The sequence below is a fragment of the Mya arenaria genome, chromosome 3 (assembly GCF_026914265.1).
Source record: "Mya arenaria isolate MELC-2E11 chromosome 3, ASM2691426v1".
NCBI lineage: Eukaryota > Metazoa > Mollusca > Bivalvia > Myida > Myidae > Mya > Mya arenaria.
Genome location: NC_069124.1, coordinates 79,301,542 through 79,323,167, shown reverse-complemented (window position 1 = coordinate 79,323,167; position 21,626 = coordinate 79,301,542). Strand labels below are relative to the sequence as shown.

Genomic DNA, 21,626 nt, shown 5'->3' with positions numbered 1-21,626 from the left:
TTGTAACCATTTTGCAAATTTTATGTCTGAATAAATGTTGTGACAATTAGCCAATCAAAATCGAGCTTCATTCACGACCAAAATTTTGTAAACATAACTAAATTTTCTAATATACTTGTGTTATTGACGTTGAACAACCTAGATGTATATTATCGTATTTTAATTAAATATCAAAAAGCATGTCGAAACGTAGTGAAGAATATCTAACTGCAGAAGAACTGCGCAATAGGCTTTATCACAGTCTTCGTGACAAAGGTCTTGTTAATTCTATGAAGGTAAATTTTGGTCAATAATTCTTGAATTTAGATACTGTAGTTCCTATGTCCTAATACTCCATATGCAAGCATAAAAGCAATTTTTTCGAGTTTGTGTTGATTCATGTCAACCATTAATCAATTGCTGATTTGCGCGATGCAAGTTTAAAGGCTCCATTTTCAAGTCTAGACATGTACTGGCTACTGCAGTAATGATAATCTACTGTAGCCTTATGCACCAGTCAATTGTAACCATGCCCATCCCACTTTCAGGGGTATAGTGGGGGAAATAGGTCATGTTTTTACTTTCCAGGTGGCCCCGCTCATGTAAATGCAATGGTTTTGTTTCCTGGCCTTACCTAGGATGACCCCAGGGTGCAAGGCATTTGGTTGGGATTTTACCAACAGTTTGTCTGTGCAGGACAGGGATTTTACCTGGGATTGACTGGATGGAAAGTCACAGTCCCCTGTATTCTCCGGATCTGGGGGCCGTGGTTACAACAGACTGGTGCATTATTCTATGTTTATTCCAGTTACTCATTTACATAAAAAACTCTATTGGTTCAATCCTTAAAGGTTCTAGTATATGCTATGTACTCAATAAAGTATCATCGCTTGAATGAAACGACAAGAAACAACAAGAAACAACAAGAGAGCCAGTAAAAACCCATCGGAGACAGAGCATCATCAATTTGGTCACAATTGCTAACCTAAGAGTCATGACATCCCCTAGCAAATATGTTGAAATTGCATTATATCTGTATCTGCTTTCGGCCTATTTGTTTCTGTGCCACACCCTGCTGTATCCTGTGTGACAGGTGTGTTTCCTGAGTGTAAATGTTTCATAGTGATAACTCGGCTCTAATGCACCAGTCAATTGTAACCACAGCTCCCCAGGTCAGGGGATGTACCAGGAATAGCCGGGGAAATGGGCCATATTTTTATGTACCAGGTGACCCCACAGTGCTGGGTGAATGTGGTGGTTTTGTCTTGGCAACCAAAAAAGCGGGATATTGGCCTTACCTATTGTCCCTGGGGTGTGTGGGCATTTGGCACGGATTTTACCAGCAGTTTTACATGGGCTTGGCTGGACAGAAAGTTCCCACTATTCCCGGCCCTGGTGGGGGGGGGGGGGTTCGATTGACTGGTTCATAAATTGGGCACTTCCTGAAGTAGTTTTTGTCATTTGTAATAATGCCTGTTCTTACAATTAACCTCATATGAATATGCATGACAGGCCATATTGATGGACTTTGTTGCCTTCAAATGGACTGCTGTTGGTAATGGCTTATTGAATAGTTACCCAGATACGTAACATCCAAAATATGGTATTGTTTTATCTTTCCCCATCTCACACCAAGATTACTACTTGCATGGAGTGGCATTAAATTCAATTTGTCAAGTACACATTATAGACAAAAAACTGACCAAGATACAATAATTTCATTGAGAAAACAACATCGATACATAACATGTGTGGACTGGCTGTACAGCAGGGTAAACTAGTTAATGTTATCATTGTATTCAGTGCTCCATCATACTGTTTGTGACTGTATGCATGAATCAAATAAGAAACAGCTTTTGTAAATACTTGTTTCAATATTGTACTGATTTTAATGTATATGTTTTTATTTCCAGGTAACCAGCTCATTATCATGTTTTGATTTGTTATCAGTATATTTATTAATCATGTTGGAAAATAGCTCAATGACTGAATGAGCTTATGTTTCTTGTTATGGTTAACCAGACCCTTGTATCTTGTATGCCTTCGGATGCCAGTTTACCATTGCAATCACAGCAAAAACATGTGTTGTTAAAATTTATTATTCTTTTAATAAGGCTTGTCGCTGCATAGATTAAAGCATCTTAGCTCAGTAAATACCTGTTAGTAATTAACATCATTGCTAGCAGAAAGCATAAAAAACTCCTCTAGCAACGACAAGCTACTTTCATAGGAAAATTACCACTTCAAGATAGTTTCAGTTTTATCTGAAAACTCTTTTCAGTGTTGTTTTGACATGTCTTTTAGAGCCAGCTTCGAACCAGTCTAGTAGGTGAACTGAAGAGATCAGTGAACGGGAAGTTGTCTGTGGAAGACCTTGAAGTTCCAGAGTCTGGCTCACTGGTTCACAGGGCATCCAATTCTCTTGTGGCTGACCATCTGCGCTCCTGCAAATATGACTACACATACAGCGTCTTTTTGCCAGAATGTGCTCTTGACAAAACAAAGGTAATCAGTTATGTTAGAATGGTAGTGTTACATGTATCTACGATTAAAGATTATTTATGATATATGCTACATTCATACATTCCTTATGAAAGGTTTGTCCATAAGCAGTATTTATTGAAAGGAGTATGTGGAAAGATATGACTAATAACTTAGTTCAAAATTGATTGATATAGGCAAGTTGATTGGTGACATCATCAGGAGCACCGGCTTCTGATTATCTAGCCATTCTTATGCAGGCATTGTTGTGTTTTCATTGTTAATGAACAGTTTTTAATTAATTTGCATACCGATTCTTAAGTTTCAAAGTGAGTCTTGAAATTCATATTTTGAAATTGAAAGCAGATTTCCAAAGATTGAACTTAGAATAGAAAAATCCAGTTAAACTGTTACGGTGCTTCCTGCACTGATTTATTGGCAATAATGTCCTTATTGAAATTCTTACGAAATTCAAACTAAGGGATTAGAGAAACTTTTTTATACCCCAACAAAGAAATCACTTTGTGCCGTTTGTCCATCATTGGAAAAACACATAAAAATACAAGTTGAAGACTAGGGACTATGTTAAAGAAAAAACACATAAACAAGAAATGTTGGTATGTCGGTCCATCCATCCATCTTGGGACATTGGGACAAGTCTACTTTTCTCCATAACTCCATATGCTTTTGAGGTATAGACTTCAAACATCATACACATACACAAACTTACTCTGTTGAGGAGAAGTGCTATGCAAAAGAAAAATTATTTTGTGTATGGTATTTTAAAAGTTAAAACCCTTATTGTTTTCTTCTCTCCATAACTTTATATATTAAGGTATTGGATACAATTGTTCAAAAGAAACATTAGGACAATGAGTCCATTTTTTTAATTGATGCCTTGGGCATTCAAGGAGCATACATCATTCCAAGCGATACTTCTTATTACAAGAAGGTGGTGTGTGGGGGTATAAATAACATCCAGTGATAGCTCCAGTTTATATGTTTAAAACATAGATTTTTTTTAGACCTTTCAAATGATATATTAAAGATAATTAAATACAAAAGTAAAATGACTTAATAATGTAGAAATTCTAATGACTAGGTCCTGCTGTCATCCACCATATTGTGTGCCTTGACGGTCATCTCTTATCAACAGTGCGTTCAGTAAGACGCAAACGTTTTGTATCCCTGTTGCAACGCAGCACATAAACTGCAAGCGGGGAACCAAACAGCAAACGTTCGCCGCAAATATCTTAACTGAACGCACTGCAGGTTTCTGTTACTATTTATAGACTCATTCATAAACAAATAGTAGTAGTCTTGTGCCATATGGTGCTGACGAATGAATTTTTGCTTAGTGAATAATAGATATATGTCAAAGAACAAATATAATGGAACAAAAGATCTTTCCATAGAATCATTAATGAATAATGAATTCTGAAATGTGCTTTTAGAGTGGTTAAATTAGTGCAAGCTCTGCAATAGTTAAATGCTTTTAGGGCTTGTTCAAATTCTGGATTTGATATAGCAGGGCTTGTTGAAATTTGTTAATGTCAAGCACTTGAGTAAGAATTTGGGCTTGTTCATCGAAAAGTCTAATTTCAATGAATGCTATAACAAGGACTGTATCTATGGCTATTAACCTTATGCAATATGTTACTGATAGTCTCCCGTACTGAGCGCCTACCTATATTATCTCAGGTGGGGTTTTCTGATTAAATTGCTGCAACACTACTAGAAAATTTACAAGATGAATCATTGAAAGTATTGATCTTATATATATATAAATCAGAATTTTTTTTAGCATTTCACATTTTCCAAGGAAACAAAATGATTTTTTCAATTTCTATGCTTTCAGATGCTGTCAAATGAAGATGTACTTCAGCTACTTAAAATCAGTCCACAATCAAGATTGTTTAAAAAGATGGTTTGTATTCTTCAATTTCAATCAGGAGAGGGGGGTGTCAGAACATGTATGCAGCCACTCATTCTTTTGTCAAAGCTAAATTTGAGCATACAAAAAATACATGTTAAGTGTAAAATATACTTAAAAAATCATTCATTGTATCTACTGTCATTTATTAAAGGTATTTCATACATTTCTGTATGTTATTTTCTCATGTTAAGCATAATGCTTGTGACCACATATTGTGTTTTAGACTGACAAGGGTGGGCATTCGAGGAAGGGTTTTCTATGGCAGTTGCTCAGCGAGCTATGTTCCATGCACAGTCAAGCCAGCCAGACCACTTCCACACAGACTGATTTCATCAAGGTTGCAACAGTCTCCACACTCGGTAAGCCATTTCTTGTCTTACCATTCCTGTCTGTAGTGAATGTTCATAAGGAAAAATAATGTTCTGTTATAATAATGCAAATGAGTGGCTCTCCAGCATATTTTAATTATTGAAATTGAAAAAATGCCTTGAATGCAATCATTCAAATGAATACATGTACCAGTATATGATTTGAATAAAATAAAGTAGACTCTTCTTTTCAATTTTCTAGAGGAGTTGTTTTATGTAGATCGTACCTTTAAAAATTATGTCCTCTCTAGATGAGAAGATGAGTGTTTTGGATGAGCTGTTCAGTTCACGTCGAGAGGAGCAGTACCGCACGGGGGCCACGGCACTTGAGGACCGCCTGCTCAGTTTCCAGAGACAGCTAGAGGAGAGATTCCGTAATGAACTCAAACTTGAGGTACTTGTACAGATTAGCATATAACTTGAAGCATTGAAGTTTATTTATGATATTACATGCAACTTTTTTTTTTTATGTTGTCAAATTAAATTTGCAAAATGGAACACTTAGGCAATCTTTAAATGAGATGAAATTGTTTTTTTAAATAACCATATGCTGCCTTCCAGATACAAAATTGATCTTTTTGCATTGCATAACTAAGTTTAAATGACTAGAGTGCTTTCTCCTTTCCTCTTAAAATGATCACACCATAGCTGTCCACTTAAACAAGCCGATTTCAATAATATATGAACTTTGTCTGTATTTATTAAGGTGTCCCGAGTGAAGGATGATGAGGTTGCCAGAATACGGATGGAAGAAAAGGAACATTTCCGTAGAGAGCTCGACAAAGCCAGGAAGGATGTAAGTTGTCTGAATTTCAATATAACTTTTAATTCTGTCGGGTAATGAAGTTCTGAATGATTCAGAAATAAAAGAAAGAATTTGCATGAGATAATTGTATATAAGTGTTCTCAAAGTCTCTTACAATGATGTGAATTTTGGATGCCTGGTGACCCCATATTGTTTTGGTATTAAATATCATATAGGTTTTTATGTGTAAAGAAAGAGGAGGTTTAAAATATACCAGTTACAAAAACAATATTTTGGCCTTGAAGGATTGAAAAAAAGACCATTTCACCTCCCATTGTAGTTAAAATAAAGAACAAGACACGAACTGCAATGATCTATAATGAGAGTTTGATTCCAGTAATTTATTTTACATAATAGTAATCAGTAAAAAACATTTCAAATTATATAAGGTCACCAGGCATCAAAATTTAACATTGTGACCAATAGCTCAGTGAAGTGACAAGCTTATTTGTAATACCTTAATTAAAGTTTATAAGTTTCAAAAAGGGAAAACACTACAGGAGACCCATTTCATATTTCATGTACATTGTAACTTTATCATTACTGTCTTTTGGAACAACATTGTAAACATATTTGTGCCAATTTCATGCCATCATTCAATGTATCATTTAATGAATTATATGAATTCATGTATATTTTTCAGCTTGAGAGGACATACCAGGCAAAGTTTGATGCTCTCGTTGTGAGAGAGAGGAATGCCACAGAAAGATTGCAAAGAGAACAAGAGGTAGATTTAATGGCTACTGTAATAAGCTGTTATACAGAAGGTACATGTCATGGCTGCTGTTATACGCTGTTATACAAAAGGTACATGTCATGGCTGCTGTAATAAGCTGTTATACAGAAGGTACATGTCATGGCTACTGTAATAAGCTGTTATACAGAAGGTACATGTCATGGCTACGGTAATAAGCTGTTATACAGAAGGTACATGTCATGGCTGCGGTAATAAGCTGTTATACAGAAGGTACATGTCATGGCTGCGGTAATAAGCTGTTATACAGAAGGTACATGTCATGGCTACTGTAATACGCTGTTATACAGAAGGTACATGTCATGGCTGCTGTAATAAGCTGTTATACAGAAGGTACATGTCATGGCTACTGTAATACGCTGTTATACAGAAGGTACATGTCATTGCTACTGTAATAAGCTGTTATACAGAAGGTGCATGTCATGGCTACTGTAATAAGCTATTATACAGAAGGTACATGTCATGGCTGCAGTAATAAGCTGTTATACAGAAGGTACATGTCTTGGCTGCTGTTATACAGAAGGTACATGTCATGGCTGCTGTAATAAGCTGTTATACAGAAGGTACATGTCATGGCTACGGTAATAAACTGTTATACAGAAGGTACATGTCATGGCTATGGTAATAAGCTGTTATACAGAGGGTACATGTCATGGCTATGGTAATAAGCTGTTATACAGAAGGTACATGTCACGGCTACGGTAATAAGCTGTTATACAGAAGGTACATGTCACGGCTACTGTAATAAGCTGTTATACAGAAGGTACAGGTCATGGCTACTGTATTAAGCTGTTATACAGAAGGTACATGTCATGGCTACGGTAATAAGCTGTTATACAGAAGGTACATGTCACGGCTACTGTAATAAGCTGTTATACAGAAGGTACATGTCACGGCTACTGTAATAAGCTGTTATACAGAAGGTACATGTCATGGCTACGGTAATAAGCTGTTATACAGAAGGTACATGTCATGGCTACGGTAATAAGCTGTTATATAGAAGGTACATGTCATGGCTGCGGTAATAAGCTGTTATACAGAAGGTACATGTCATGGCTGCGGTAATAAGCTGTTATACAGAAGGTACATGTCATGGCTACGGTAATAAGCTGTTATACAGAAGGTACATGTCATGGCTACGGTAATAAGCTGTTATACAGAAGGTACATGTCATGGCTACGGTAATAAGCTGTTATACAGAAGGTACATGTCATGGCTGCGGTAATAAGCTGTTATACAGAAGGTACATGTCATGGCTACGGTAATAAGCTGTTATACAGAAGGTACATGTCATGGCTGCGGTAATAAGCTGTTATACAGAAGGTACATGTCATGGCTGCTGTAATAAGCTGTTATACAGAAGGTACATGTCATGGCTACTGTAAAAAACTTTTATACAGAAGGTATATGTCATGGCTACAGGAATAAGCTGTTATACAGAAGGTACATGTCATGGCTACGGTAATAAGCTGTTATACATAAGATATGCATGATGACTACTGCAGTTAGGTGATTATTTTAACTTATACTAAGTCACTCTTGTTGACACGATGTTTTGCAAGAGTGTGGTCTTGTGTTGTTGGGGAAAACAGAGAACCCTGAGAAAACCCAATTGTCAGACTTTGTGACCACCAACCAAACTGAAATGCAGCCATTACTGGGAAGCGAACCCTGGTCGGCTTGCGCTAAACACTGGGCTAACGGGACAAACAAATTTACAGATTTGGTTTATTAAATGCCATTTCTGCTATGCCATTTAAAATAATGGTTATTATGCCCCCGAAGGTGGGCAAATTAAAATCGCACCGTCCGTCCGTCCGTTTGTCCGGCTCAATAACTCGTGTCCGGGCTGTAATTTTCCCTTGTATGGACAGATTTTAAAATAACTTGCCACATGTGTTCCACATACCAAGACGACGTGTCACATGCAAGACCCGTGTCCCTACCTCTAAGGTCAAGGTCACACTTAGGTGTTTATTCACAATGGACTGCTGCATATAAGGATATGGAGTATAGGTTGTCGTGTCCAGGCTGTAACTTTCTCTTGTTGGAATATGTCCTTGATGTTTTGTAAAGTGTACTACCTAATGATTGTTTGTGACCAAGATGCTGGAGAAAGAGGTGTACAACCAGCGGCAGTCAATCCTTGAGGAGATTGAGGCTGTCCGCCAGCGTGAGGTCTCCATCAACCGTGAACAGGACGTCAACAGCAGGTGACACATACACTCTTCCTTTAAGATACTGTCATTAAGTTAAATATTTGATGTTGATATGTTTAATATACGAATATTAAGATGTTTTTTAATAATAGTAAAAGTTTGACATTATCACAACTATGGCTAAATATATACATGTTTACTTATGATATGTTAAGGGAACAAAAATAGAGCAAAAATTGTTATTCAGTTTACATTGACACGGTCTGGACTACCAAAATTGTTTCTTTCCCAGAGAGAAAAATTTGCAAGGGGAAAGGTTAAAGGCAAAGGAGAATGAGATGAGACAGAGGGAACACGAAATTGCAAGGAAAGAGAATGAATTCCATCAACGACTAGAGAATGAAATGACCAAGTAGGCACACTTTTTTTAAATCAGTTCAAATGCAAGTATGATCAAACTGATGTCATTCAAGTATCAAGTTTACTTGTTGGAAAAATTGCTTTTCACTGTGACATGGACATTTTACATAACAGTTGACTTGATACCACACTGTTCTCATTTGAATATTCATAACAGTAAAACAAATGCTGTAAATGCCATACACATATGAATGAATGTAAATTTGGATTCAATAGATTTTATTATGTCTCCCCCTCTCTGGGGGAGACATATTGTTTTTGCCCTGTCCGTCAGTCCGGTAGTCCGGTAGTCCGGTAGTCCGTCAGTCCGTCAGTCCGTCCGTACGTCACACTTCGTTTCCGATCGATAACTGGAAAACCGCATGACCTAGGATCACCAAACTTGGTAGGGAGGTTGGTCATGAGGTGTAGAAGATCCCTATTGTTTTTGGGGTCACTAGGTCAAAGGTCAAGGTCGTGGCGACCCCCAATGTAAAAAACATTTCCGCTCAATATCTTGACAATGGTTTGACCTAGGTTCACCAAACTTGGTAGGGAGGTTGGTCATGAGGTGTAGAAGATCCCTATTGTTTTTGGGGTCACTAGGTCAAAGGTCAAGGTCGCGGCGACCCCCAATGTAAAAAACATTTCCGCTCAATATCTTGAGAATGGTTTGACCTAGGTTCACCAAACTTGGTAGGGAGGTTGGTCGTGAGGTGTAGAGGATCCCTATTGTTTTTGGGGTCACTAGGTCAAAGGTCAAGGTCGCGGCGACCCCCAATGTAAAAAACATTTCCGCTCAATATCTTGAGAATGGTTTGACCTAGGTTCACCAAACTTGGTAGGGAGGTTGGTCGTGAGGTGTAGAGGATCCCTATTGTTTTTGGGGTCACTAGGTCAAAGGTCAAGGTCGCGGCGACCCCCAATGTAAAAAACATTTCCGCTCAATATCTTGAGAATGGTTTGACCTAGGTTCACCAAACTTGGTAGGGAGGTTGGTCGTGAGGTGTAGAGGATCCCTATTGTTTTTGGGGTCACTAGGTCAAAGGTCAAGGTCGCGGCGACCCCCAATATAAAAAACATTTCTGCTCAAAATCTTGAGAACGGTTTGACCTAGGTTCACCAAACTTGGTAGGGAGGTTGGTCATGAGGTGTAGAAGATCCCTATTGTTTTTGGGGTCACTAGGTCAAAGGTCAAGGTCGCGGCGACCCCCAATGTAAAAAACATTTCCGCTCAATATCTTGAGAATGGTTTGACCTAGGTTCACCAAACTTGGTAGGGAGGTTGATCATGAGGTTTAGAAAACTCCTATATTTTGGGGGGTCACAAGGTCAAAGGTCAACGTCGCTGTGACCTCTAATGTAAAAAAATATTTCCGTGCAATATCAGGAGAATGCTTTGATCTAGGTTCACCAAACTTTGAAGTGAGGTTGGTCATGATGTCTAGTTGATTTTGCAATCAGTTGGTCAAAGGTCAAGGTCACTGACCTTGAGGTGAAGAACCGGTTTCTGCTCAATAACTCAAGAACGTTTACACCCAGGAACTTCATACTTGGTATGCCAGTTAGTCATGACTAGTTGATGGCCCCTATTGATTTTGGGATCCATCATTGATTATTTCTCACCTACGACCACACAATGGGGGAGACATGCGCTTTTTCGAAAAAGCAATCTCTAGTTTTATTATGAAATGGAAGGTAAATTTAAACTCCCTAACTGTTTTAGGTTCAAGGTAGAGTACCAGGCCAAGTTTCTGGAGAGGACTCAGAACATCGAGGTCAGGGAAGCAACACTCAGGGGTGAGATTTCTATCTATTTAGGGTAATAAAAATATTATTGCTACAAAGGTGTGATTCAGTTTATGAGATTAAAAATCTACTTTGAAGTTTTTTTATTGGATCTAGTAAACATGTATTAAAAAGATAAGCTTTCAAGAAATCCAAAGTTTTCCTTAATTCCCTCTTCCAGCCTGTTTGTAGTGTTGACAGTTCATTTTCATATAATATTTTAGCCCCAAACCATAGCAAACATGGTTTATACCATGGGAGTAACAACTACAATATCAGAAATGTTCTAAACCAACCAGGTGCAAACTCCTGTTGTATATCACTTACTAACATGCATGTATGTGTCTTCAGGTTTTTAATTTTCACAACATGATTTAAAGAAATGTTTCTGTTCCATATTTGCACTAGCATTTGCTCAGAACATGGGTTTGGGTTTATTTTATCATTGAAAATGCACTCCAATATTATTTAAGCCTTGTACTCAACAGTTGCACACAATGTTGTTTGTAATGCTTTCTTTCACTTCAAAGATGCTTGAAAAACAGTTACGATTTGTTTAGAAATATCTTGCTGTGTAAGTATTACATTAAGAACAAAAATAACTTTATCCTGATTTCATTGTTGCTGATCTTAATTGAACAATTCAACAAGATAACTATATATATATATATACACTTTACATATTAAGAAATGTAACTACCCAGTAATAACAACTTTCTGCAGAGGGTGAGAGACGTGTGGCAGAGGACCAAGGGAAGATTGACAGTCTGAAAGAGGAAGTCCGCGACAAATCAGCCCGTGTCAATGAGCTTGAGGTTTAAATAACTTGTTTTTTGATGATACAAGAATCACTTTCCAATCTTATTGAAAATGTCTAATTATGCCTGATTTTGCTACAACAGCGAGTGAATCAAGAATAAATTCAATAATAAAAATATTAGCCTCTTTGTTGAGGACTGCCGGAAGATTGTTATTTACAAATATGTATTAAATTTTGATCCTTTGTTTATTATGTTTATTTAATAATTTATGTCATTTACATGGAACTAAGAAAAGTGAGCTAAATAGTTGGGAATTTCCTTTAAATACTACAAGTATTACTATTGAAGTATTCCTAATGATGATCTCTCTCACTCTATAGACCCTGTTGCAAGAAATCCGTCACAAGGAAGTGGATGCAAGCAAGCACAATGAGTTCCTTAATGCAAAACTAAGGGATGTAAGTATTATTTTTTTCAGTGTACTTACCTTATGACATTAGACTAAAATTTGAAATATTCTTATGATTTTTCTTGTGTTTTTTTTAACTTACCGGAATTATATCTTCTTTTTCAGATGTGTGATTATGCAACAATAAAAGACCAAAACATAACATACAGAAATGAAATTGAAAACCTGAAAACGTGAGTATCTTATCATAAAATCAAATTCTGTTTCATAAACATGTACATGTTTATTTAGCAAGTTAGGGCCCATTTTTTTAAAATCCTCTTTTGCTCAGAAGCAAGCAGATTGCATTTCAATATTGCAAGGATCTACATGCACTTGTTTAAACTGTTTATTTACAAATTTCACCAATTTTGAATTCTTATATTTCAGTCGGATGGCTGAAATTATGCAGTTAAATGAGAGAGAAAGAATACGTAAGTCATCTTTATAAGCAATTTTAAAAAATTATGCATTTTTGGTGATTCCATTGCCTGATTTTGAACCAAATTTGGTATTGTCTTTAATTACAGCAAACACTGTTTATTATAGATGAACAAAAATACTTGAACATATGCTGACATTTTTAATGTTTATTTATTTTTTAACGTAATTGTTTGAACAGGTCAGGAGGAACTATTGCGAGAGTTGAGGCGGCCCACGGTCATGGCAGAATACACGGATAGACGAGATAGAAGCAGACGAGAGCGTGACCTGTATGATGACGATGATGACTTTTCCTCCAGACCCAGGAGATATGACCATGTGAGTGCAACTATTCCATCATTGTAATTCAGATACAGGTCCTTTTGAAAGTTATAATTTTTAGCTCGACTATTCGAAAAATAAGAAGAGCTATACTACTCACCCAAGCGTCGACGTCACCCCTTGGTTAAGGTTTTGCGTGCAAGCACACATAGGTAAATATCTCAGCAAGTACTTAAGGTATTGCATTGAGATTTTATACAATGGTTCCCAACCATCCAACCTACCTAATTAACCAAGTTTGATAACTCTACTTTGCATTTAATGCCAATAATAGGCCTTTATTATTTGACTTAGAAATTCTGGTTAAGGTTTTGCGTGCAAGCACACATAGGTAAATATCTCAGCAACTACTTGAGGTATTGCATTGAGACTTGATACAATGGTACCCAACCATCCAACCTACTCAATTAACCAAGTTAGATAACTCTAGTTTGCATTTAATGCAAATAATAGGCCTTTATTATTTGACTTAGAAATTCTGGTTAAGGTTTTGCGTGCAAGCACACATAGGTTAATATCTCAGCAACTGCTTGAGGTATTGCATTGAGACTTGATACAATGGTACTCAACCATCCAACCTACTTAATTTACCAAGTTAGATAACTCTAGTTTGCCTTTAATGCAAATAATTGCCCTTTATTTGACTCAGAAATTCTGGTTAAGGTTTTGCATGTAAGCACACATAGGTTAGTATCTCAGCAACTACTGGATGAATTACATTGAGACTTTATACAATGGTATTCAACCACCCAACCTAATTGAATAATCAAGTTAGATAACTGTGTTTTGCAAATAATGGCCCTTTATTATTACACTTAAAAATTCTGGTTAAAATTTTGCATGTAACCACATTTATGTTAATATCTCCGCACATCATGTATTGCATTGAAATCTAATCTAACAGTGATCCATGCATATTTCACCAATACTTTTCAATCCTTACACTGAAAAGCGGTGGAATAGTCGGGCGCGCTGTCTCTGTGACAGCTCTTGTTTGTTTTATAATGAATTAATAAACATTGTTATCAAGATTTCAATTTATAAGCAATGAATTGGTTCTAAGACAATATCAATAGCTACTGTTTATGAAGACTGGAGTTTTAAATGTGTATCATGAACACAATAAATATGGTAAAACTCACCATTTATTATTGGCCCTCCCTACCACAGGCCCCGCCTACAGACCCACTGGTGCGGCAGTTTGAGGTGCAGTCTCTACAGGTGAAATCCCTGAACCAGGAGCTTGATGACATGAAACAGACCCTCTCACTCACACAAAAAGGTACGTACATTCACACAGTTGTTTCATTGTTTAAACTGTGAAACCTAGGATAAAAGTTGGTTAGATACTTAAAAGATATTCAATAAAAACTAATGGTAACAGTTTGGTTTTCATTAAGTTTCTTAGATATTGTAGTTGAGCATCTTTTGTTACAAAAGGAAAATGAATATTGATTTATTATATTATTCCATGTCATGTTAGGAATGGTAAAGAATATTTGATCAAATTCATAGGACTTCTTCTGCTGTTTCAGCCTTAAAAAATGAGGTGTATAGGAAGCCCCAGGATGGAGACACATCAAGGTTGGTACATGCATACCAGTTATCAAGGAATGCATCATTCTTTTAATGTTGTTCAAGCATCCTGCATCCTGAATCCAGATTTAATGAAGTTAAATTTTCAGTACTTCTATATTGCCTTTGATAGCTGATGATTGTTTTATTGCTGCAGGCTGGTGTCATTTAACCTGTCACACAGATCAGCTGGGAGGTCAGCAGCATTTAGTGATGGTGAGAGTGACCTTGACCTTGCCAGTGGAGGTCACAGGAGAGGTCGGCGGGGTCGAGCCAGCCCAAGGGTGCAGGACGTTTACAATGATGTAGATTTGGATGATCTGAGTGCTCCAAAAGTCTCAACAGACTTCACGACTGATGGTGATGAATCTTCTAACCAGTCCGCTGACATTGTGGCTGAAACCAAGTACAGGCTGAAGAGTCTGGAGAAAGAGGCTCAGGTATTTCACCAGAATTTAAGAATCATTTATCAATAATGTTCGATTTATCATGATGCATATACATGTGTGCTGTAACTGTTGAGTCTTTTTTTTATTTTTTATGCATATACAAGTTTTGTGACATTTCATTTTTTTATATTCTCATTAGATCTCTATTTTTCATGTTGAAAGTGTAAAATCATTTTTACTTTAAACTGATAGATTTTTTGTTTAGAACCTTGAGCGTGCGTACACTGAGCTACATTACAACCTGACAAACCCCTCCTCTGTACCTGACCCGACCAGACCGCTCCTCCGCCGCTCACTCACAGACAAGACAAAACAAGGTATACTTGGCATTTTGTCGTTTTACGGGTATAGTGAGAGCTAAAATTTATATCTATTTTTTAGTGAATGGTAGTTGAATTAAATACCAGTATGACAAAAATATGTTGAAGTTTTACAAGTATATGATGCTTATTGTTGATGATTTTTAATTGACTTCTTAACATTTTTGAACTGTTTGACTGAAAACCTTAAACTATTTGCTTGAAAACGTCTGATTGATAAACCCTTGTTGTAGGAGGGAGTACCGGTCACCATATGGCGTCCCCCAGTGCCAGTCCCATACCTACCAACCGGCCCCTCTCCTCCACACCGTACCATCAACAACAGACCAACTCAGTAGCCGACGCTGATGTCAGCACAGGTAACAAGCCATTCATACAGACACTGAACATGTTCCTTTCATTGATGGCCGTGTAATTAAATAATGCTAATTACATTTTCTCCCGTTCCATTGGCTCAGAGGTTGTCATGTATAAAGTATAAAGTTGACAAGTATAGAAAGAGATATTCAGTTTGTTTGTGATATAGGGGGAAATGAAAATTCTTATTCTTATCCAGACAGTCTGACAGAGCTGAAGGGTTCATCTTCGCGCAAGAAGGCCTCTGGTGGACAGGACAGCGTGCCAAAGTTCAGCCTCTCTGATGTGTCTGATGATGAAATGGACACTCATGGGTAAGGAAGCAATGCTTCTGGTTCCATTTAGAGCATCTCTGTATTTTAAAGAAAAAAGGTTAAGGCATCATTTCAGTGCATTTTTTTCAATCACCCCTTTTTTTAGAAATCCAATTCTCAAAAACCTTATCTTTTGCATTGAAAAAGTGTTATTTGTGGTTCAGTTATAGTTGGTATTACATTAGTTGCACATTTTTTTCAATTTGAAAAGAAGTAAATACATATTACAATTTGGTTTTCTATGGTATATTATTAAATAAAAAAATACCCTTTTAAAGAAAATGACGCTAAAGTTGCCCCTCTAAAGAGCATAGGGCCCTCTGACCTAACCTTGGTGTCATATACAAACTTTACCAATGGCCATTACTCAAAATTGTTATGGAAATTTTAGTGTCATAAAATATGGGTACTTTCATTGTCAATATTAATTTGCCAAGACTGTCAATATAACAGGTACTTCCCATATTTGCCATATTAATTAGTGATCTGTTTCAATATTTCCTTCAGCAGAGAGAGGGTTGAGAGGCCCCGGCCAATTACTGTGGACGACCTGGAGGCCCGGCCTGGCTCCCCCAGTATTATGGTGGTCCAGGCAGACCCCTCCAGTGATGATGGTAGGATCTCTGTTTATTATTTTGCAACTTGAGTTACTTTAGGTAACTGTTTATCATTCCATCTCGAAGATGTGCATACATATTTTTATTCTTGATAAGAACTTTCTGAATAGATAACATCTTAATCACACTTGTTCTGCAGGTGTCATTTGTGCACTAATAGTTAGCTATATTAACTGTAAAGTGTTTGTCATGCAGTTCCAGCCACTGGCAGTGCAAGTAGGCAAGAGACAAAGCAGACCATCCTGCCAAGAGAGACTGCACCTCCACCAGCCAAATTACCTCCCCTCTCTCTCGGCACTGCCTGGAAGCCACCTGCTCTAGACAGTGCATGGAAAACAGGTACTGGTATTCAAAATTCAAGATGTCATGTCCTTGATTCAGTTGTTTGGGAGATCATTTGTTTCACCACAATGAAAGTCTACTTTATGGAATACAACACGTAAGGGATAAAGATCTTTTTGAGGATGTGAACATCTGTGGACACACGCTGACACTACATGTAATTTAAATTCTCAATTTCCAATACTCCGTTTGTTGTCTTGGCACAATAAATGCATTGAATGTAATTGAATTGCATTCTTTTTTAATTTAATAAATTTTATCTCATTTTATCAATACAAACATTGTGATGTTATAAATATCAACAAAATGTTTTCAATATTCATTGCTACTTCAACATTGCTGATTTAATATATTGGGATAACCTCTTAATTAATGCAAGTGCAATCAAAACTACGTAACATGGCAGACATATCCGGATCATGTTGTTCGGCGTCTACATCATCTGGTCTGCGCTGACACACTTTCATTTTTAATAGCTTGTCTGACTTTGATCAACAGCCAGATAGCACATATTAACTCAAAGAGTTATGACGCTTGAATTGTCAAAAATTTACCAAATTCACTTTGACCTGAATCTTACTTGAGCATTTGTTCTCCAATCTTTACTTCAATGGGTAACAATGCTTAAGGGCAAAATTATTTTGAAAAACAAGTTTGATCAACAGCCAGATCACACTATTGATTCTGGAGTTATTGCCATTAAATTGTCAAAATTTAACCAAATTCACTTTGACTATCCTCAAACTCACTCTGACAGTCCCCTCTAACTCAAGCAACATATTATACACAGTCAGATTCCGAAAAAGCAAATGAAATACATTAAAATCAGTGTAGATGAGTGTTTATGGACTTATTTACCACTTCCTCATCTATGCATGAAATTGCAATGAGTTTATAACTACATTTTGTATTTGATACGATATGTATCTGTCATGGTTTTTTTTATTATATTATTTTTATGTCTGGAAAAAAAATCAAGAGAAGATTAATGAGTGTTGATTACGTTTCCCAGAGAACACAAAAGCAGGAGAGGACAATAATGAGGCAGAGAGTTGGGAGGCGGAGCAGAGACGAAAGGAGGCTGAGCGGAAGGCACGAGAGCAGGAGGCCTTCGACAGGCAACAGAGGGAGCTCCAACAACTGCAGAGTAAACAGGTAAGGCAGGAGACAGCAAGCCTTTGACAGGCAACAGAGGAAGCTCCAACAACTGCAGAGTAAACAGGAAAGACAGGAGACAGCAAGCCTTTGACAGGCAACAGAGGGAGCTCCAACAACTGCAGAGTAAACAGGTAAGGCAGGAGGCAGCAAGCCTTTGACAGGCAACAAAGGGAGCACCAACAACTGCAGAGTAAACAGGTAAGGCAGGAGACAGCAAGCCTTTGACACGCAACAGAGGGAGTTCCAACAACTGCAGAGTAAACAGGTAAGGCAGGAGACAGCAAGCCATTGACAGGCAACAGAGCAAGCTCCAACAACTGCAGAGTAAACAGGTAAGACAGGAGACAGCAAGCCTTTGACAGGCAACAGAGGGAGCTCCAACAACTGCAGAGTAAACAGGTAAGGCAGGAGGCAGCAAGCCTTTGACAGGCAACAAAGGGAGCACCAACAACTGCAGAGTAAACAGGTAAGGCAGGAGACAGCAAGCCTTTGACACGCAACAGAGGGAGTTCCAACAACTGCAGAGTAAACAGGTAAGGCAGGAGACAGCAAGCCATTGACAGGCAATCTTGGTAGCTTCAAAAATTCCAGAGTTAATAAGTAAGGCATGGGAACATCAGGCCTTCCACAGGCAACAGAGAGAGCTTCAACAACTTCACAGTAAATATGTAAGACACAGTAGTAGCAGGCCTTCATCAGACAACAGAGCTAGCTGCAACAATTACGGAATCAGTAAACAGGTAAGGCACGGCATTAGCCGGCTTTTGACAGACAACAGAGGAAGCAGGTAATGCACGGTAGCAGCGAGCCTTCAACAGACAACAGAGGGAGCTGCAACAACTGCAGAATAAACAGGTAAGGCAGGAGGCAGCAGGCCTTCAACAGGGGTCAGAGGAAGGTAAACAATAAAAGAGAAAACAGGGGGCAGCAGGCCTTCAACAGGGGTCAGAGGAAGGTGAACAATTGAAGAGAAAACAGGGGGCAGCAGGCCTTCAACAGGCAACAGGGGGATCCCAACAACAGCAGAAGAAACAGTTAATGCACAGGAGCAACTGGTCTTCGACAGGCAATAAAGGGGGCTCAACAACTGCAGAGTAAACATGTAAGGCACATGAGCAGATGGCCTTTAACAGGCAAGAGAGGGAGCTAAACAGCTGCAAAGTAATCAGGTAAGACACATGAGCAGATGGCCTTTGACAGTCAGCAGAGAGAGAACAATCAACTAAAGTCAAAACAGGTAAGGCACAGAAGCCTGCTGCCATCAACAGGCAACTGACTCCAACAGCTGCAGAAGATACAGGTAAACACTACAAGAGCAGCTAAGGTTAATAAACATGTGAATATGAGCGTGATTCTGGGATACATATACTGTAATGCATTATTTTTGATAGTTTTAAATAGAAATCTGTTAAATGCACTTGCAAACCTTGTGTGAGATATTGTTTAGAATGTACATTAAGCCAATACATGTACCTATCCGCGCAGGATAAGCCTGCCTCCCCCGAGCCAACACAACAGGAGAAATCAGAGAAGTCTGACAGCATCGACCCAGTGATGAAACAGTACATGGAGATGATCCAGCAGAAACGGACCACCGAACAGCCACCCCAGCCAGCTAGGCAGGAGGTAAGAATAAATCTCATTCCTATAAGAGCATCAACACCTAAATGAAAATGAGGTAAAATTCACATATTAAGATAAGGGAAGACACCAATTCTACAGATAATGGTGTAAACAAACATTTGAAGAACACTATTATATTTGTATTTGTGTGTGTTGTTACAGAGTGAGAGAACAGCGTCCCAAGTTGAAGAGGACCTGTCGCTTACAGAGGACTTAAAAAGGTGAGTGACACAGATACACTGGACATCACGCATAATTCAGTTCTTGTCCTCAGTACTATATAGGAGTGCCATTGCAGTGCCAAACTCCATACAGCAGTAACTTCCTTTTCCTGTACAGTAATTTCTGCTCGTCAAGGGAGATCGGTGCATGCAAGCTAAGGATTGTGCCCCCACCAACCAATGTTTTGGGGGTTACACATACTTAACATCGTAAATTTAGGACAGGTTCGACTATGGTTAAAAACCACGATTTTTTACGAAGTTTTGTCATTTTTTCAACTTAGATTTTGCACCAAAAACAATGTTGTCCGGACGATAACTTTTGCCATGGTCGTCGAATTTTAATAATTGTTGTTACACATGTTTTACACCATGAATGTCAGGTTAGACATTGGTTACACAACCACTAATTGTAGGTGGAGTTATGGCACTTTTTCAAGTTCACGGTGTCGGGACAATAACTCATGAAATATTGTACAGATTGAAATATATTTTGATACACATAAATTCAGGTCAAGCTCCATTTGGTTAAACCACAATTTTTGTGGTAATGTCCATTTTTTAACTAAGAATTTGCACACAAAAACAAAAGTGACTGGACGATAACTTATGACAGGTCGACGGATTAAACAAAAAGTAATTTATGTTCGGCACCATAAACTACAATTCAAGTTCAACATTCTTTACGAACTACCAATTGTTGAGGGGGTTCAGGCTTATGACAGGTACAATGGATTGAAATGATTAGACGTTGGTTACAATCCACCAATGTTTGACTCAGTTATTGCCCCTTTTCAAATAAATAGTTAAGCATTCCTGTGTCTAGGCCATGGGCAGGAGTATTCGTCACTACTGTGACAGCATTAGTTATGGTAAACACTAAATTAGTTTCATACATTGACACATAATCCGCCATGCATTTCAGTGAGGATGCTGAATCTGAGGATGATTTCAACTGGTAGAATTTAACATGGAAGAATACGGTAACAACATCAGCTGGCTTTGCGGCAAATAACTGCGACATGTGGATTAACACAGAAACTGGATTAACGTCCTTGATTGCCTATGAGTTTATATAACATGTACATGTGAGTTTTGAGGGCTATAAAGATGGACATGTATAAATGGTAACACAGCCAGCCAGATAAACATCAAGCAATGATTTGCCTAGTAGATTTATAGATGTTAGGTGTTACATTTATATTTATTCATAATCATGACTTTAAAGCGGTCTGTGATTTGTTTAGTTCCTTGTATTATTTACTAGTATTTTACCTTAAATTATGTTTTATCGGATATTAAATGAAATAACGATGCAAGTGTATTCTTTTTTTTCAATCTCCCCACAATATTTAGCCACCCATCTGTCTTCTATGTGTGAGTAGTGATGGGTTGATGGTAAAGTACTGTTCAATCACTTGCATGTTTCAACTGCTCATTATGCCCACTCTTATTAAGTAATATTTGTATATAATACATCCTTAACATAAACACATAATCCTTGGATAATGACAAAGTCAACGATTCAATGAGTATGGGACTCCGGGAATAATTAATTCGGTATTTTTTACGGTTCAAAACTCAGTGGTAGCTGAACTGAAGTGCATGGCTAGGTTACAGACCTGACGAGCCAACTTACAGGGATTTTTTTCCAATAACCGTCAGAGTGATTTTGACCTACAGGTATGGCACGCCGGCTTATCATGTGAACATTTGCGCAAAGTTGTTTTAAAATCAAGTGCGTGGCCAAATTTTAGCCCGGACAAGCCAGCATACATGGATTTTGACCAATGACCAAGTTTGACCTTGAATTCTGACAAACCAACATTGGTCTTAAACTTGAAACGCCGCCTTCTCACGGTGAACAAACATGCATTTTTTTAATCCACCAGTGCATGGCCAATTACAGCCCGGAAAAGCCAATGACGTTGGCCTACTGCCATGGGTCTTTCACATGACATGTCGACATCCCATAGAAAACATTCATGCAAAGTCACTTTACAATCC

The 21,626-nt window shown here is 37.9% G+C and overlaps 1 protein-coding gene across 2 annotated transcripts; it reads left to right on the top strand.

Annotated features, from left to right (window-relative positions):
* Positions 1 to 66: 66 nt before the first annotated feature.
* LOC128226530 (centriole and centriolar satellite protein ofd1-like) lies at positions 67 to 20,932 on the top strand. 2 transcript variants are annotated; one of them, XM_052936454.1, is made up of 27 exons: positions 67 to 275; positions 2,284 to 2,484; positions 4,319 to 4,387; positions 4,620 to 4,755; positions 5,016 to 5,158; positions 5,471 to 5,560; positions 6,213 to 6,296; positions 8,430 to 8,536; positions 8,775 to 8,894; positions 10,608 to 10,681; positions 11,393 to 11,484; positions 11,811 to 11,888; positions 12,005 to 12,072; positions 12,269 to 12,312; positions 12,501 to 12,640; positions 13,814 to 13,925; positions 14,179 to 14,227; positions 14,376 to 14,658; positions 14,873 to 14,984; positions 15,221 to 15,346; positions 15,544 to 15,658; positions 16,169 to 16,272; positions 16,471 to 16,614; positions 17,630 to 17,772; positions 19,261 to 19,401; positions 19,561 to 19,619; positions 20,545 to 20,932. In XM_052936454.1, exons 1-27 carry the CDS (start codon positions 180 to 182, stop codon positions 20,579 to 20,581), a joined length of 2,967 nt encoding a protein of 988 aa, XP_052792414.1. In that variant the 5' UTR covers positions 67 to 179; the 3' UTR covers positions 20,582 to 20,932. The 2 variants fall into 2 exon arrangements, with proteins under 2 accessions (XP_052792414.1, XP_052792413.1); XM_052936453.1 differs by having other exon boundaries at positions 16,166 to 16,272.
* The last annotated feature ends 694 nt before the right edge of the window (positions 20,933 to 21,626 follow it).

Excerpts from the sequence above, each read along its gene's own strand:
- LOC128226530 (XM_052936453.1), top strand. The coding sequence starts at position 180 with ATGTCGAAACGTAGTGAAGAATATCTAACTGCAGAAGAACTGCGCAAT. Across the intron at positions 15,347-15,543 it reads CGACGCTGATGTCAGCACAG|ACAGTCTGACAGAGCTGAAG; the intron begins GTAACAAGCCAT and ends ATTCTTATCCAG. Across the intron at positions 19,620-20,544 it reads CTTACAGAGGACTTAAAAAG|TGAGGATGCTGAATCTGAGG; the intron begins GTGAGTGACACA and ends CATGCATTTCAG.